The following is an 18,615-nucleotide window of genomic DNA, read 5'->3' as shown; positions in this document are numbered from 1 at the left end:
TCCAAACGTCCGAATCATTCTTTTAGAATTAGAATCCACTGATGTCCGGCCCGTAGATCCCTAAATGCCATATATCGTTGGATCAACGCAATCAAACAACATGCACCATATAAAATACGGCGTGCGTCCATAAACTATTTTATTTGATGGATATTTATCTTTTTGACAACGGCCACTGCAAAAAAATCTGTGTTCCTTCTTTTGTCCCCAGCAGTGAAGAAAAAACTATTGTAGATATGGCTAGACGATGAGGCTTTGCTTGGTGCAACATGCAACTTTCACCATTTAAAAATTAATTATTATAATATATATATATATATATATATATATATTACATATTATACTCAATATTCTACGAATATTATGAATCAAACATCTCTCAATTTCTATTTGCAAATTGATCTAAATATGCTATATTTATTTGAAACTTGTCTTGGGATTGGCTCAAGTGCGATCAATGAGTAAATTGTTGTTTTTTTTTTGGTAGTTTGGTAACAAAATTACCTTCGCCCTTCCTCAATTTCTCTCCATCCAAGATCAAGCATCACTGGTACAAGCCCCCACAACACCACCACTGTGATCGCCATTACGAGAAATCTCTCAACAAGGACGATGCTACCATCCATCCACTTCTCGCAGCGATGGAGCGGCGGCATGGGGATGGTGGCCCAAGCAATGCATGCAAAGTCGAGAGAGTTGACCAACAGAAAGCACCAACCAACAATATAGGTCCAACCAATAAGGGCACCCATGGTGTAAAACTCTTAAGCGATGGGTATGAGGAGGGAAGAGACCAAGGGTGGAGGCAAACATTGAAGAGCTGGATGGAGAAGGAGGGGGATGCCGTGAAGGGAGTTGCCAAGGATGGGCGAGGCGAAGGGTGGTGCAACCAAAGCCAACATTGGGGAGCAACAGAGGAGGGAGAGGGGTAGAGTTCTAGCCAAAGATGAGGTATAGGAGGAACTCGCAAGATTAGTCGGTGGAGATGCAGATGTCGGGGCAAAGGAGGGAGGGAATGGATGAAGCTAATCTGTCGAACCGGATGATGACAAAGAGCAAGAGCCGGGGAGGGAGCACCAGGCTTGTGACATGAGAGCCAGGGTAGGGTGGGACTGTGGGAGGATCAAGGACCCCTATTTATCGTACTTACATAGTTATTTCCTACCCTTGAGTAATTTAACTAGGGATCATGGTCGGTATGGAAGATGAAAAGCTAGAAGAAGGATCGTTTTGCAAATAAATCTAATATTATGTGGATCGATTTGTAATTAAAAATATGAAAAGGTTTAATATGAAGTATTAGCAAAATACTTCAAGAAATTAACACCATAATTTGAAAGTAAAGAGTAACTAGTACTAGAAATCCACATCCCGGAATTAAGTTTACAAGTTGGTATCCTTCAATCAGTATATAAATTGCACAATTTAATATCTATTGAATCTTCTGAACACATTGAACTTCTGAAGGCTGCATATACTACCATGAAGGGGTTCTAAACATGAGCTCATGAAAAATCTGATCAAATGTTGATCCAAAATACCTATTAATTTTGCTGCTTCACTAATCCGGACCATTTGTTTGATTGCTATCAATAATTTGGCTCTATCAATTAATCTGGGGTTAAGGAGACTCATCATTTGAGATTTGAATTTTGTTGTCTAATGATGCATGCACGCATCCCTCTAAAAGTCTTTTTGTATCAACTATTAGCGCATATCTAGGAGCTAAATGTAGTTTTCTTTGAGAGCAGGGGTATAAACGTGCACTGCGGTCTAAAACAAATCATTTTGCAAAATATAATTAAAAGACTCACTTTTTGCAAAAAAATAAGCTGAAAGGTTCACATTTTATGCAGTCATTTTATCAGAATATCACTTTGCAACCATGAATCTCAAGAATGTATATTTCATGCAAACAATCAACTTGTAACAGTTCACAAATGCATTACCTCTCCACAGCATACAACTGACACAAGTTTGATCCACGGTAAGATGGCCTTTTTATTTTTGCAGGACATAATCCACGATTGATCTAGCATGGCTGAAATGGCTGAATTCCTGATTTTCTATTAATTAATACATGAATTTAATACAAGCAATACAAAGATAGTAAGAGAGCTGGGCAATCTGCTGAGACGAGGATGTACAATTGAGGCATGGCGGAATCTTTACAACAGTAAGAAGATTCCAGATGTCAGGAAACGTTGATGGTTTATGGAAATATTCCAAGCCATTCTTTTTAGAGCAACAGCATGATTGTTAGCAGCGTATGGTTCCAGCAAGATGAATCAAACATCTCATAATGATGAGCTTCCAGACTCTGAGCCGGCTGCCCTTCTCAGCATCCTCTGCTTTCTTAGGCTCTCATGGCATGGAGCAAAGAAGTCATGCAACAGAGCTTCCTCTGCAGTGATCCTACGCCTCGGGTTCACTGTCAAGCATTTGTCTACGAGATCAAAGAGTGATTCAGGAACAGTATCAAGGAACTCTGGTCTTCTAGTGTTAGCTGCACACCAATCTCTCAATTCCATGGATTGTAGAGAACGGACATCAAACAATTCCTGCAATAAGGCAATGTCATCCCACAAGAGACCCTTGTAATATTGTTAGCAACAGTGAAGTTCTAGGACATGGTACCGAGGGAAACAAGGACTCGCAGTTGTGCAGCTTAGCCACTTCCCATAGCTCTTCACTGCCCCTCAACTTCGCTATTTCCTTTATATTTCTATTGATAAGAGCAGCAACATCAGTAATACATAATACTGAAAAACATTTGCGATATTGTTTGAAGTGAACTCACTGTTCAGGATCACCACCGAATGGGGTTCTTCCAATCATCAAGTAGAGTATTGTAACACCAGCAGACCACATATCAACTTTGCAACCTTGGTGAAAAGACTTGAATAAGACCTGCATAAATGAAATCAAATCAAAAAATAAAAAAGGTGATTCAAACTATGCAAATGAAAGCAAAGATTAACCTCTGGAGCTCGAAAGCCTTTGGTTCCAACACAGGGCCCTTCTCTCTTATGCTTCCCACTTCCTGAAGGAAACATTCCATCAGGTCATTCGGATAACAGAAAAATTTAAACATCAAATCATAATTAAAAAATCAAAAACCTTTGTTCTTAAACATGCCAGCACCAGCAACAGCTTTGCCACCAGAATGCAGAGGCATAGGAGTTAGCATTATTACAGTTCTATCCACTTTGCCCAAAGGTGCAGCTACCCTCTTCCTTTGAGAAGCTGGAACTGTTGTCGCCTTTTGACTGGGACTTTGCATTGCCTCATGCAGAAAATTTATCAGCTCCTTCCGTCCTTTACAAGGAATGGGCTGCTTCAGCCTATCCACAGAAGGAGTCCTGGTGCTAGTTGGATCCTTTGTTGAGGTTATGCCAGAAACTTCAGCAGCTTGGCTTCCATATAACATTTTGTTTTCAATTTTCGGTAAGGCATTTGATGAACTTTGATTTGAACTCTTTTTAATGTTCTTGGAAATGAAATGCTTCTTCGAGTCATTAGCTGCTTCCTTATTGACATTGTCCAAAATTGCATTGTTTACAATTCTGTTAGCTTGGTTACAAGAGGTGGACTTCGCACTGAGAAAAGAAACTGGATCCAAGTTTGCATTTAAATTGACCTCATTTTTGCCTATTCAAATCAATAAAATGTTGGAGTGTTAGCTGCTACTAGTGGCACGTATGCTGGCATGGATGGTGCAAATAGACTAAATCAGCAATGAAAAAACAAGCATGAGCCTAATCTAATAAACATGTCTTCCAATAGTAGCTCAAATACTCAATGCAGAAGAAAACAGTTCTATAAGCTCCATAAGCTCTGCCTGGGAATATACCATAAATCTCCAGGATTTTAAAAACAAAAAGAATCATATTTACTGGTAACAGATAGATAAAAAACTTAACAAAAGAAAAGCTTCTTCACATTAATAATTGCATGCTCTTGTAGAAAGTGCATACACCAGCACTGGGACCAAACATAAAGCTAGGAATGCACCAGTGGCACTACAGTCCCCTTTAGCACGTGTTCATTCTTCAGATATTAGGATCGCTATTAGGTAGGTGTGAGAATGAATTCGTAAAATGGCTCTTGAAGTCAGGCCATTGAACTCGACTCATTCCAATAGCATTTCATAATAAATATTCTCCCATCATAGTAGGTCATATCTTAGGAAGCACTGATTCATAACAAACAGATCAGGTGCATTTCACTCGCCAACTAAAACAAAGGAGAAAGGAAAAGGCAGGGAAGTAGTAAATCCATTAATGTTGTTGAAGTAGGAGTCATTTGATATTCCAGATCAAACTGAAATCATGACAAAACCACAAGGTCTAACAAGTATACTAAAAAAAGAAACAATGTCTTGATTAGAACAAAAGCTGAAAACACTTGGCATGTTACTTTTGGGACCAGTGTAGCAGAACAAGGATATACAAAGAGCGCAAGCGGACACATGGTAAGCCCGACTGCATACTAGGGTTACTTTATCCAACTAGATTCCTGTTCCAAATAACAAAAATGGCATGTGTTTACCTTGATCTATACAGATCTAGACACATGCTCTAATGATTCTATAATTCCACATTGCATATAGGTGTAAAATTCATGAAGTAAATGAAGATATTTCAGAAACAACCTATTTTTCCACAATCACTAAGAAAAATGCATGAGGGGCACAAACTTACCATGTCTGCAGAATTTTTGGTGCAGATCCTGTATGGATATATGAAAAAGAAAAGAAAACCGATGGTTATGGTCTGATCACCAAGATACTACTATTGATCACAAAGAAAGAAAGTAGCAGCAGAATAGAGAACATAATGTCACTGACACTTGCTAGGTTGAAGTCAATGAGATATCCCTTGTTGAGTTTGCGAGAAAAGAGGAAGTTCCCAGGTTTAACATCTCGATGCACTATACCCTGGAAAAATTGGACATCAGAAAGAATGCAAACCAAAAAGATCGCAGACAAAAATAATTTGCAACCTTAGCCTCAAATGTTTTTACCTGCTTATGCAGGCTTGCAAGGGCTCTGAACATACAGTAACCGTACCACTGGAGTTCAAATACATCTATTTCCTTTTTCAAAACCTAAAATTAAAATCAAGATCATTAGTCTGTACACGGAATAACAATATAAATAACAAATACATTACAGTCACCTCTGGTCTGTCATGCTCAACATGCTCTAGAACAAAGCACTCAGAGTCACCACTTCTGAAAGAGCCTTCATATTTTATCACAAAGTTCCTGCCTCTGCATAAACAAATTGGCTTGCAAATTAAACTGATAACCCCAGACTTTCAAATGACAGAAGGAATACGCCACCTTAAAAAAAACACAGAGACCGCCCTTGCACATTTGACACTTACCCAAATCGCTCCAGCATCTTCATTTCATTGTTGACATGATGTGAATGAGCATTTGCATGAGGATCTGAGAAAGCAAAGAAGCATGTATCAGAACTAGGCACTTCCTTCTAACTTATTGGTCACCAGTAAAGCTTGCTGTTATCAGATAAGTCTGAATAACAAAAATTCTGGGTTTAGAAAAATTGTTCAAGACCATAGAATATTAAATGTTACAAACAGTTTATACAGCATGCCACAATGATCAGAACAACTAAAGATAAATCAAAAACTTCAGAGAGTTGTTAATCATGGCTCTTAAGCAAACATACAAACATGCATCCCTACCAGAGGAGATCAAGGGACACCTTAAATGCTTCATTAAAGTTTTGTACATGCTTGGCCTGTGAATGTAACAAATTTATGCAAGCCTAATTAGCATTTGATATTTTTCTGGCCCACTCTTTCTTTTACATTACTTAGAACCCCATATAATGCAACACCTTTTAACACCAACAGCCCCTCAAGTTGCATCGCTGAACAAAGCCACATCTAATCAGAAGCCAGAAAATTGACATGTTAGCAAATCCAGGATTGGAGAAAATATTTCAGACAAAATTATTTATATAAGGAAAAAAGCCATGCTGTTTCCCAGCAATAAATATTGCTCCTCTTGAGCTGGGCCTGATAAACTGTGTGACTAAACATGGAAGGACAATGCCCCTAAAAGACAACTTTTAACCAATTAACATCAAAAGCTTTACTAAATCAAACCCATTTTTTCCTATAAAGGACAATGGGACCTGATGCAGGTGCATGGACGTCATATAACTTGCATGCCATTTTCAGGGCATTAAATGGCCCAAATTAGAAAAGTTATTAAAATGAAAGTTTCAAGTCTCTTTCTCTTCTTTTCAACAAGCCTAAGAACATTAAAATCAGAGTTATGGTTGGAAAGTTATAGGTATTTTAAGAGGCAGATGTCTTTTGACCTTTTAAATTCTCTAAGAGAATTTAGTTTTGGCTTTGATGTTTTTTATCGTGTGAGTTACCCATATTAAGTTGACTCTTGACCTTTCATTTTCTTTTGTCTTTTCATGTTACCCATGACTTGCCTATAAGTAGTCATGAATTGTAATGAGGAAGCATCCAAGTTTTTGAATGAAAGTTATCTTCCTCCTTGCACAAGAAATTGTTCTTGCCTATAAGTAGTCATGAATTGTAATGAGGAAGCATCCAAGTTTTTGAATGAAAGTTATCTTCCTCCTTGCACAAGAAATTGTTCTTGTCTTTTCTCCCACTTCCATTGGATTGCAAATTGATCCTAGCAGTATCAAGTGGTATCAAAGCGAGGTTATCATCTCTTGACGTTTCGAGAGGAATCCTATCGCATTTTTCGTGGTGGTGTTGACGCAAACTTCAACCAACCATGGGGAGCCGAGGCAACCAAGATCCTTCTAGCGATGAAAAACCTCGTAGAGAACGAGATCTTTGCGACATAGAGAATGATGAATTGCGGCGGCAAGTCCAAAACCTTACTGAAAGGTTGGCTCATTATGAGCAAAATCCGAGTGAAGAGGAGGGCGACACCACTAAAGAAGATCGCAACACCTTCCGTGACCAAAGTTCACGTCGTGGTAGGAGGAGCAACTCTTCTTCATCTCACCAACATCGTCATCAATTTTGATTTCCAGACATTAGGGTAGACATTCTTGAGTTTGAAGAAAAAATGCAACCTAACATCTTTCTAGATGGGCTCAACATTGTTGAGCGGATCTTTGACTACAAAGAGATCCCTGATGAGCTTAAAGTGAAGATCATAGCCATCAAGCTTCGAAAGCATGCATCAATCTGGTGGAAGCGCCTCAAGTTGCAAAGAGCAAAGGAAGGCAAATCCAAGATCCGTACTTGGGGAAAAAATGAAGAAAGAGCTTCGCAAAAAGTACCTTCCCAAAAATTACCTTTAAGATGCAATTCTCACTATGTATCAATTCACTCAAGAGATACGAACCATGGAGGAGTACACTGAAGAGTTCGATAATTTTATGGTTCGTTGTGGTGTAGCGGAGCCTGAAGAGCAAACAATAGCTCGTTACCTTAGCGGATTGAGGCGTGACATCCATGATATGGTACACCTCCATTCTTTTATTTTTCTTAATGATGTTATTAAACTTGCTCTAAGGTGGAACGCCAACTTCAACAACGGTGAGAAAATGCTCCGGGAGGCCGAAATTTCAAGTGTGAGGGCATTCCTAACCGGGGGAGTGCATCGCAGTCTCATTCGTCTTCTACATCCAAGCCAACCACGATGGTGAAAAAAGATGCTCATCTTCTTCTCAGCCAACATCATCTCGACCTCAATGTTTCAAGTGTTCTGACTATGGGCACATTGCTTCTATGTGTCCAAATAGAAGAGTTGTTTCTCTTACCGAAGAAGGTGATGGTGAAAAAAATGAGTCAGATTCTATATATGATGAAATTGAAGAAGACATCACATATAGTGATCATGGTGAAGCTCTTGTGGTCCGTCAAACCCTGAATTCAATACGAAGTGAAGATGATCACATGTGGCTCTGGCACAACATCTTTCATACTCGATGTATAGCTCATGGCAAAATTTGCAATGTCATTATCGATGGAGGAAGGTGCAAGAATTGCGTCTCAATGGGGATGGTGAAAAAGTTGAAACTCAAGACAGAACCTCACCACCACCCATATTCTCTTTCTTGGCTCAAGAAAGGAAATTAGGTAAAAATTTTCCAACGTTGCCTTGTTCAATTTTCAATTGGGAAAAATTACCGTGATGAAATATGGTGCGATGTGGTTCCTATGGACACTTGCCATTTACTTTTGGGGAGGTCATGGTTATTTGATAGGAGGGTCGTTCATGATGGATACAAAAATACTTATGCACTCTTAAAGGATGGTGTCAAAAAAATCCTTGGGCCTTCAAAAATGGACAACACACCCAAACCCATTAAGGAAGAGGGAAGTACCTTTTTGTCCATGGCAGAGTTTGAAGTTGAAATTCGAGAAGCCTTCCTAGCATATGCTCCCATAGTGGTGGAATCTAACCCGGAGGGTAATTTATTGCCACCCAAGATTACATCTTTTTTGCAGAAATTCTGAGATGTGGCTCCCGATGAAATTCCTTCTGGTCTTCCACCAATGAGAAAAATTCAACATTGCAAAAATCTTGTACTAGATGCAACTTTACCAAACAAGACGGCATATAGAATGAGTCCCAAGGAGCATGAATTGCAAAGACAAGTAAACGAGTTGGCGGTCAACAGTTTGGTACGTGAAAGCATGAGTCTATGTGTGGTTCCTACCTTACTTGTCCCTAAAAAGGATGGAACATGGCGCATGTGTATTGATAAACGAGCTGTTAACAAAATCACCATCAAATACCGTTTTCCAATCCCTCGGCTAGACGACATGTTAGATCAACTTGCCGGAGCTTGCATCTTCTCCAAGCTTGATCTTCGAAGTGGCTATCATCAAATTTGTATGAGACCGGATGACGAATGGAAGACGGCATTCAAGACAAAAGATGAACTATATGAATGGCTTGTGATGCCATTTGGGCTCTCTAATGCACCAAGCACATTCATGCGCCTCATGAATCAAATCTTTAAGCCTTATATAAGTAAATTTGTCGTTGTTTACTTTGACGACATTTTGGTCTATAGCAGGGGTCAAGAGCAACACTTGGAGCATCTTAGATAAATCTTTATGATGTTGCGAAAGGAGAAGCTCTACGTCAACCTTCGCAAATGCGACTTCTTGACCGATAGCCTAATATTTTTGGGTTATATGGTCACCGCCAACGGCATCAAAGTTGATCCTAAGAAGATTGAAGCTATCTCTAGTTGGCCGGTACCTCGTACCATTCACGAGATCCGGAGCTTTCATGGGTTGGCCACATTTTATCGAAGGTTTATACGACATTTCAGTTCTAATATGGCCCCCATTACAAATTGTTTGAAAGGTGGATCCTATCAATCGACTATGGAGGCTCAAGAAAGTTTTGAGAAGCTTAAAGTATTAATGACAACGGCCCCTATCCTTGCCTTGCTGGATTTTAAAAAAGTTTTCGAGGTGGATTGTGATGCCTCTAATGTGGGCATTGGCGCAGTGCTTAGTCAAGAACGACGCCCTATTGCCTTCTTTAGCGCCAAACTTGGAGATGGATGAAAGAACTATTCAACATATGATAAAGAATTTTATGCTATTGTTGAGGCTCTTCATCATTGGCGGCACTATCTTGTGACTAAGAAATTTGTTCACTACTTCAATCATGAAGCCTTGCGATTCCTCAATACTCAACACAAGCTTAGTGCAAGGCATGCCAAGTGGATTGAATTTTTGCAATCTTTTACCTTCACTATCCGTCATAAAGTCGGAAGTCTCAATCAAGTTGCGGATGCTCTTAGTCGAAAACATGCTTTGTTGTCAACCTTGGAGATTAAGGTAATCGATTTTGATTTCATCAAAGATCTCTATTCTAATGATGATTATTTTGGCAAGATTTGGGCTCGATGCAGTGATGCTCCTCATGAAGATTATTCAATTCAAGAAGGTTACTTATTTAAAGGTAACCAATTATGTATTCCTAATAACTCTTTTCGCCAAGCAATCATCAAAGAAGCCCACAATGGAGGACTTGGAGGGCACTTTGGCCGAGACAAGACTTTAATCCTTATCAAAGAAAATTTCTTTTGGCCGAAGATGAGAAAGGATGTAGAGAGACATGTCAACTTATGTCAAACCTGCCATATTGCCAAAAGCTGAGCTCAAAACACCGGCGTTTATACTCCTCTTTCTGTACCTCAAGCTCCATGGGAGGATGTAAGTATTGATTTCGCCCTTGGAGTGGAAAGGATTCGGTCATGGTGGTTGTTGATCGATTCTCTAAAATGGCACATTTTGTACCTTGCGAGAAGACCTATGAAGCATCTAAAATTGCTGATCTTTATTTTCGAGAGATCTTCAAACTTCATGGCATCCCAAAGACTTTCACTTCGGACCGAGATCCAAAATTTGTAGGACACTTTTTGCGAACTCTATAGGCAAAATTGGACACCAAACTTCAGTTCAGTTCTTCTCATCATCCACAAACCGATAGTCAAACGAAAGTGGTGAATTGAAGCCTTGGCAATCTAATTCGAAGTTATTTGGGCAACAACAAGAAGCAATGGTACAATCCTAATGGCGCCCTTGATCTAGCTCCCCTTCCGCATGTTGTTCGATTTAGCGTGATGCAGAAGCAAGGGCTAATGAAATCAAAAAGATGCATGAGCAAGTTCGATCCAAGATTGAAAAGAGCAATTAAAAGTTTAAGGAGAGAGCTGATAAATATCGACGTTCGGCATCATTTAAGGAAGGTGACCTTGTATAGATTCATCTTCGTAAAGAACGATTCCCCCATGGACGATATAGCAAATTACAAGATCGTGCCGATCGACCATTTCGAGTTTTTTAAGCGTATTGGAGAAAATGCCTATCAAATTGAACTTCCCGGTGACTATGGAGTTTCTGCTACCTTCAATATTTCTGATCTAATTCCATATCATGATGATGAAGAGGCATTGAACAACTCAAGGACGAGTTAAGCTTCAATCGGGGGAGTATGATGCAGGTGCATAGATGTCATATAACTTGCATACCATTTTCAGGGCATTAAATGGCCGAATTTAGAAAAGTTATTAGATGAAAGTTTCAGGTCTCTTTCTTTTCTTTTCAACAAGCCTAAGAACATTAAAATCAGAGTTATGGTTGGAAAGTTATAGGTATTTTAAGAGGCAGGTGTCTTTTGACCTTTTAAATTCTCTAAGAGAATTTAGTTTTGGCTTTGATGTCTTTTATTGTGTGAGTTACCCATATTAAGTGACTCTTGACCTTTCATTTTCTTTTGTCTTTTCATGTTACCCATGACTTGCTTATAAATAGTCATCAATTATAATGAGGAGGCATCCAAGTTTTTGAATGAAAGTTATCTTCCTCCTTGCACAAGAAATTGTTCTTGTCTTTTCTCCCACTTCCATTGGATTGCAAATTGATCCAAGCGATATCAGGACCTCTCAACATGAGCACTTTTTAACTCTCATTCAATTTCCATCTAGGTTTTCATATACCTTCCCTCCTGATAGTTCCATGCTAATCCAAATTCACTCCTAAGGCCTCACCAATGGCCACCTATCTTGTTTGTTGCAAATGTCCATAACCTCACAATCAGATTTCCATAAATGCACACATCCTCTAATATCTCAATCTCTTACCTCCATGTTTCCTATCAAGTAAAATGCATGAACAAAATTTGATACAGAGAAAAACATCAGCTATACAAGTGATAAAACTTAATGGACTCAAACATGTGAGAACTGCCCCACAATTTTGGCTTCTTACATATCATGAAATAGAATTGTTGACAGCTAAAATAGTAGCAGAAATGCCACAGAGATATTCTACCATGCCTTAATAAACTAAGAGAAAACTACTTTTGAAGAGTTTTCCAGGAAATTCTGCCACAATGGGCTCATACAACACAGAATAAGAAGAAAATTTAGGGGCATTCAAAGTGCCTTACTTGTATTGATTAACATAACCTGCAACCACAGGTCACAAATTCTCTTTGCAGCTGTACAAAACTGTCATGTAACGCCTTTTTACGAGAATATGTTATATATCACAAAACACATGACTGCAAATTGTCCATGAGAATATCAATTGATCAACTACATGAATTTGGTTGAACTTTCTCATGTGCAGAATGACTGAAATGTGAAACTATACAGGAAAGAGTAGAGATGGCAAATCATAATACTAGATTATTCGTCTCATGATGCATGCTTCAAGTTGGATTAAGGATCAATCAGCTACAAAACTATATTAAACTAGACTTATCAGCAACTGCTAAAAAATTAACAATAATTTTCTCAGAGAACTATAAAATTTAATCCTAAACTCTACAACTTGGTACTTTAACAGGTAACCTGCAGAGTTTAAATTAAAGTTTACTAAGATTAAGAGATAAGTTGACTGTTTTTACATACACTTGACAGCAAATATTTTTCTATCTGTTTTTCTTCGAGCCCTGTAGACAGTGCCATAACCACCTGCATATATATTTTATGATTAAGTGACGAGAGTGTAATGCAAGATTTAGGATAAAGAACTTTTAGGGAGAGCAAGGTACTAGACCAATTAGATTTGTTACCTGAACCTTCTTCTTCTTCTATGGTAAAAGAATCAAAATCCGGCAGTAATTTGGGCTCAAAATGACTCTGCAAACCATGTTTAACCCTCAAATGATAATTTAGATGAGAAAAAGTTACAATTGCAGGAAGAAATTCCCATATAAAATAGGATTAGAGAACACAGAAGTGTGACATGCGACTATAACTTCAAAGAAGTTTACCTTTAGAGTTTTTGAAGCAGCATCCACTCTATTTTCTTTAGTAGGCATGACCTGGTTATGGCTTCTCCTCATCTTTTGTTTCATGATAAGACCTTCATCATCCCTTTTAGCTTGCTCCTGTTTAGAAGAGTTGCCTTTCCTTTTATTTTCTGATAACCCATTCAGACTTTGCAATCCAACAGTTGTACCAACTCCACCCATGTTCCTTGGTCTAAGAAAAGATTTTTTCTGCTGTTTATGGACGGTTCTAGGTTCAGACCGTGGATGTGATGATTCCAATTTGGAAGCTGTTTGATCTGTAAATAGACATGGAAATACATCATTGCAACCTATCCAACTCATGAATGCTGAGTAACCTACGTGTTATGTGCATGATTGAAGAATCTTACCAATGGGTATGATATTCTGATGGTCCATTCTTAAAGCAGAAGCACTGTGTGAAGCATCTTCTGCTTGGCAAGAGATTGCCTCGGTGGCTCCTGCTCTGTCCATCAGCCCTGCAGCAAGACTATTAAGAGTGCCAGTCTCTGGGGGAAGAACATTCAGTTCCTTCTCAGTTACAATAATGTTCCCAGTTAAAATCAATTCGTTTATAACAGGCAATTGTGCAGCCACTTGGGAGTGGCTTGCTTCTCTTAAAATCTCCTTATGTAATGTAGGCTTGTCTGTCATCATATCCTGTTGAATTGCCACTTCCAGTTCACTGATCTTGATTTTTTCAAGAGTAATTTCTTCAGGAACATTACAATTAATATCCATATCGAGGTAATTATTTTTACATTTCTGGAAATCTGGTAACTCCTCGTGCATGACTATGCCCTGTGTGTTCTTGCATAACTTTTCAGTTTCAAAGTCTCCTACATGCTCAATATTTCTAGATCCAAAATTTAAGAGGATGCTAGAGGTACCAATTGATGGAGGCAAAGAACACCTCTGGTTTAAAATGCTTGAGCTATGTCCCTTATCGTATGTGCCAATTGAGAGAGGATTTTTGGTAAAAATATCAGCAACACTAAAGTGTACCTGCATAGCAAGACAGGTTTAGAAGTGCTATGGAATAAAGAGTAGATGAATAACCATTTATGCGATTATTCATTTAATAAAAAGCTAAATACCATTTTAACAAAAGTACAGCTTTAAAAGACAATTAGAGTTGAATGAACATGATCAGGCATCCTCTAGGGGTCATACATTCCAAACTCGAAAGCAGGAATACAATAGTTTCACATTGAAGCACCCAATAGCAAAAATATTGGCGTTTACAATATAAACCATATATTGCTGAAAGTTAAATTCTACATATTGTTTGGAGGGAAAAAAGTAAAATAGAAAGCAACCAACACAAGATACCTCATGTGGCTAAAATAGAAACCATAATCCAGATCAAGAGACAAAAGCATTGAGCATGCGTTCCAACTTCCAAAAGTATAAATTTGATAAAGCCACTCCATATGCGAACTGCATTACTATGATTTATATAGAAATATGCCATGGTATAGAACAGCATTCCAATAACCAAATCTTTAGTGTATAGGGGTCAGCTCGTTTATGTCTTAGTTACATCATAACATGTCCATCAAAAGCAGTTCTTGATTATGGCATCCATTTCAGTTATGTCGTGACTTCTTTTTTAAACTAATCCACATTCAAACTCGCTGTAATTGCACCAAATAATTTTCCAAAAATAAATAAAAACAAGAGTTCAAATTGCTACCTCCTTTGGAATACTGAGGCTCCCATTTGCCATGAATAATTGATGGCAGTCACCCTCACCTTTCATGTATTCTTCCCCATCTGCAACAGAAACCCAAATTTGATTAGAATAAAGAAAAAGATCAGCAAGTTTACAAAGAAAATAACATTAATCACATAAGCACCTCTTCCAGAAGGCAGCAATAGCCTCCTCTTGGCTTTCGGCTCCCGGACTACTGTATTATCCCCCAAAGCCGGCGCCTTCCTCTTCCTCACATACATTAAGGAAAAATCTTTCCATGCTCCCCTCTGCCCGGTAACCCTAGCCGCGACCCTCGACACCAAAGGAGCGATCGCGCTTGAAATGAACTCCCGGAAAGCGGTGATCGCCGTCTCGGAGACCGTAACAAACCCACCATCCGTGAGCAGCAGCGGGGATCCACGAATCCAGCAGAGGAATTCCACGACATCGGGCGAAGGGGAGGGGGAAAGCGCGCACCGAGACGCTAGCTCGGCGGGGCGGGCGGGACGGCCGCAGCGGACGAGGACGGTGAGGAGGTGCCAGGCGTGCTCGATCTGGGCGGCGGTCGGCAGAACGAGCTCCGGAGCGCGAAGCGCTGCCATGGTCGGGCGGAGGGGCAACGCTGCTATGATTCTAGGGTTTCGGAACTTGGGCTCTCCGAATGATCTAGGGTTAGGATTTTTGATTTATTGCGGAGGTTTTCATGGCGGATGGAGATCGAGAACGAGAGAGAGAGTATTACCCGGCAGGGTGGGGGTCAAGACTCAAGACAAGAAAAGGGTGAGGGTTTTCTCTTCATTTTTTTTTCCATGATATATCTTGGCTTCGTTCCAGGGAGGAGGGATGGGGAGGGAGGCGGGAATTTGGCTCGCGTGGATTTCGAGCAACGGCACGTGCCAACTTCCCGCCATTTTTTCGCGACATTGTGGGATGTATAATGTCAACAATGGACTCGTGTTCATCATGGAATTACACAAGAGCCATCCTTGGTTCCTTTTCGAGCTGCCCGCGCGTGGACAGGAGGCAGCCTTTTCCGCCTGTACCGCTCAGCATGTTCGAGAGGTAAATGTACACGTGTGAGTTTGTTCACGGAATTTGCTGTTTGCAGGGCAACTGGTTCGGTTCGGTCCGGTCCAATCCGGTCTCTTTACTAGATTTGATTCGTTGAACCCTATTACAAACCCAACCTTTAGGAGGCCATGTTTTGGGATGAGGTTATTTTAAGTGGATTTAGTGGTTAAGACTTAGGACCAAAGTAGGTCATGGCATTTCCTATATCTAGCCTATTAGGCTGAATTATCAAGAAACAAGAGAGCAGTAATTTCTAATGCAACAAATCAAATCCAAGGATGATAGCCTGACATCTGAATCCATTGATATTGAAGCATAAGATGTTTTTCAATAGCATATTCTTTGTTCGTTGAGGCTCCAATTTGCCTATTTGTTGGAAGGAAAGTGGCTCTAGATAAATAAGGTATTGTAGAGATATCAGAAGAGATAAAGCTAAAGCTAGCAGAATGCGCAATAAATATGCAATAGCGCATTCTTTTTGGATTGAGGCTCCAACTCGTGTAACCATGTATCCAAAAGAAAAGTGATTTGGACATAACAAAAGTACCATAAAAATATCATAGCTTGAGCCACATATCCTAGTTCCACATTGGTTGACAAAGAAGTACATCAGAATTTCATCTAGGAGAGGTGTGGCAATAGAGGCAGTATCCACTTAGTGGCATGAAAGGGGGTTTGCCAACCGGTCAGGCATGGTGGCTTGGGAGTGTCGTCTTTGGTGGTGAGACGGGAGGCGTCAGTGATACGGCTTGCAGCTAGTTTCATGTTGGAGCCTGAGAGTTTATGGTCTTTCCTAATGAGGACTAAGTATGGTGCACTATCGGTTGGTGTCAGGGCAGGGCGAAAACCACTCCCTCATTTGGAGGGAGATTTGTGCTAGAGCTCCATTGGTGTTTTTGACGATCCGGTGGGCCGTTGGGGATAAAACTTCGGTGGATGTCCTTCGGTGGGCGACTGAGCTACCGATCAGTAGATTACCGACCATGGTGGACTCGGGCAGGTTGATGGGACAGAGTTTGTGATTTGCTAGTCCTAGGTGAGGGGAGATGGAATGAGGATCTGATCCAGAAGGCTTTGGGGGAGCAGTTGGTTGAGAGGATTCTGGCCTTACCGATCCCATTTCAAGTGGAGCCAGATAGATTGGTTTGGCTGCCGACGGGCGGTCGAGGGTGCATGCCAGAGATATCCATGCTTGGACTAGGAGGGAGCCCGATAGGCGGATTGATGGTGGCTAAATATGGAGGATAAGGATGCATCTCCGGGTGGCGCTTTTTCTTTGGAAGGTGGCCTGGGGCTGCCTACCGGCTAGGAGTGTGCTGGCCAGGTGGGGGATGAGGATGGCTCTGCTTTGTGAGGTTTGCCTGGATGGTGAGGAGACTATTTAGCCATGCACTTCTTCGATGTCCTATAGCCGTGCAGATTTGGAGATGTACATCTGTGCCATTCCCTCTGTTGTGGGAATCGGTGGAGGATATGCTTCAGTATTTAAGTGAGTTTGTTCGGAGGCCGAGCACTGCTAAGATAGGTACCATAGCGGCTTACTTAGCCTATCACATATGGTTGGACAGGAACGACCGCCTGTTCGAGGGCAGGCGGTCGTTCCCACAGGCTATGATGGAGAGAGCCCTACGGCAAACGGCGGAGATTTCTATGATGGCCACGTCGACATCACCTAGGAGGGCCAAAGACATCTGGGGTACCTGTACTGCTGTCTCAGCGTCCAAATTTAGTTATTTCTCTTCGGTACCCCCACCTCCTGGTTATCTTAAGGTGAACTTCGATAGAGGCATGGCGAAGGGTGACGCATCTAGGAGCGTGGGCTTTGTGATCAGGAACCATAGGGGCAGATTTATTGCAGCTAGAGGGCGAAGCACTCCTGGTTTGACAGCCGTGGGAGCGGAGCTGCGGACAACCTGGGAGGGCATTTTGTATGCGAGACGGACGCTGGGAGCCGACAGCCTATTCCTTGAGGGTGATTCTTCCACGATGATTGACTGGATCCGAGAAGTGGACAGGTACGGAGATGGCCACCCTCTGATACGGGACACACGTAGATTGGTGCAGGAGTTGACCTCCTACCAGTTAGCTCATGTATATCGAAAGGCAAATGGTGCAACAGACTAGATCGCCTCTTATATTGCCCGGCACACTGGAGAGGTCTACTGGACTAGCCTAGACTGCATTCCACACACTTTGTATTATTTATTCTCTTTTGACATGGCAGGCTGTACTCACGTTAGAAGTATATGAAATGAAATACCGTTTTGACAAAAAAAAAAGAGGTATATGAAATAAAATACCGTTTTGACCCAAAAAAAAAAATGCCGCATGAGTAAAAGCCTGAGCCAATCCTCCGCCCAATAGTTTAAGCTTTGGATCATAAATCCATGACCGATCAATGGTATCAAAGCCAAGCCAAATGTGCGTCCAAGACCCAAGCTATGGAAGTCCTCCCTCTTTCCAGAGGCAATCCTAGATGACGGCTAAACGTGGTTGTTCAAATTGTCGAAGTCATAAAGGAGTGCCATGTGGGTTTAGAAGCTTGGGTTACTCTCCATTCAATAGTTTAAGCTTGCTGAGATGCATCCAGGCAGCAAGAACAACTCTTAACATGGAACAAAATTTGTAAGCTAAGGAACACCCTAGTGGTCACACCCCTCCACCAGCAATTGAAGTTGCTGTATGTACATCCCAAGTTATCTAAACCTGGCTAATTGTAATATGAAAAGGGACCTCCCTCATTTTTCACAAAAGAGATGGAAAAGAAAACTATAAGGAATTATATTTTGTTAATAGCAATTCTCAACTTTTAGTCCCCAACAATCACCAGTTCCCCAATAAGCCATGAAAACTTAAACCAGATACATGCTAGTTTCAGAGTAATGCTGATGACAACATTCCACATGCAGCACAATGCTTTATTCTCCAGTTCAGACATAGGTTAACCAAATCTAATTAGAACTTCACCGAGATGCAATTCAAGAACTCCATAACCCACCTATTGGTTTATAATGTATTATGATACTGTGATGAAATGTTTTTCT

The 18,615-nt window shown here is 40.6% G+C and overlaps 1 protein-coding gene across 1 annotated transcript; it reads right to left on the bottom strand.

Moving 5' to 3' along the window:
• Nucleotides 1-1,876: 1,876 nt before the first annotated feature.
• Nucleotides 1,877-17,149, bottom strand: LOC103710813 (Protein kinase superfamily protein). The gene is made up of 16 exons (XM_008796712.6): nt 14,664-17,149; nt 14,501-14,580; nt 13,176-13,809; nt 12,787-13,082; nt 12,586-12,652; nt 12,422-12,484; nt 5,391-5,454; nt 5,181-5,274; nt 5,026-5,109; nt 4,850-4,939; nt 4,704-4,731; nt 3,121-3,651; nt 2,982-3,043; nt 2,801-2,910; nt 2,638-2,725; nt 1,877-2,561 (listed from the first exon to the last, which is right to left on the bottom strand). Exons 1-16 carry the CDS (start codon nt 15,100-15,102, stop codon nt 2,298-2,300), a joined length of 2,994 nt encoding a protein of 997 aa, XP_008794934.4. The 5' UTR covers nt 15,103-17,149; the 3' UTR covers nt 1,877-2,297.
• Between the last annotated feature and the right edge of the window lie 1,466 nt (nt 17,150-18,615).

Source organism: Phoenix dactylifera, chromosome 3 (assembly GCF_051530095.1).
Source record: "Phoenix dactylifera cultivar Ajwa chromosome 3, Ajwa_hap1_PhDact_Kaust_v1.1, whole genome shotgun sequence".
In the NCBI taxonomy this organism is placed as follows: domain Eukaryota; kingdom Viridiplantae; phylum Streptophyta; class Magnoliopsida; order Arecales; family Arecaceae; genus Phoenix; species Phoenix dactylifera.
This window is presented reverse-complemented; position numbering and strand designations above follow the sequence as displayed.

What these genes read in the sequence shown, in the direction of transcription:
- LOC103710813 (XM_008796712.6), bottom strand. Translation starts at nt 15,102, where the DNA reads ATGGCAGCGCTTCGCGCTCCGGAGCTCGTTCTGCCGACCGCCGCCCAG. An exon ending in ATTGCTGCCTTCTGGAAGAG is followed by an intron (nt 14,581 to 14,663) that starts GTGCTTATGTGA and finishes TTTCTGTTGCAG; the next exon opens with ATGGGGAAGAATACATGAAA. An exon ending in TGGCATGTTTAAGAACAAAG is followed by an intron (nt 3,044 to 3,120) that starts GTTTTTGATTTT and finishes TGTTTCCTTCAG; the next exon opens with GAAGTGGGAAGCATAAGAGA.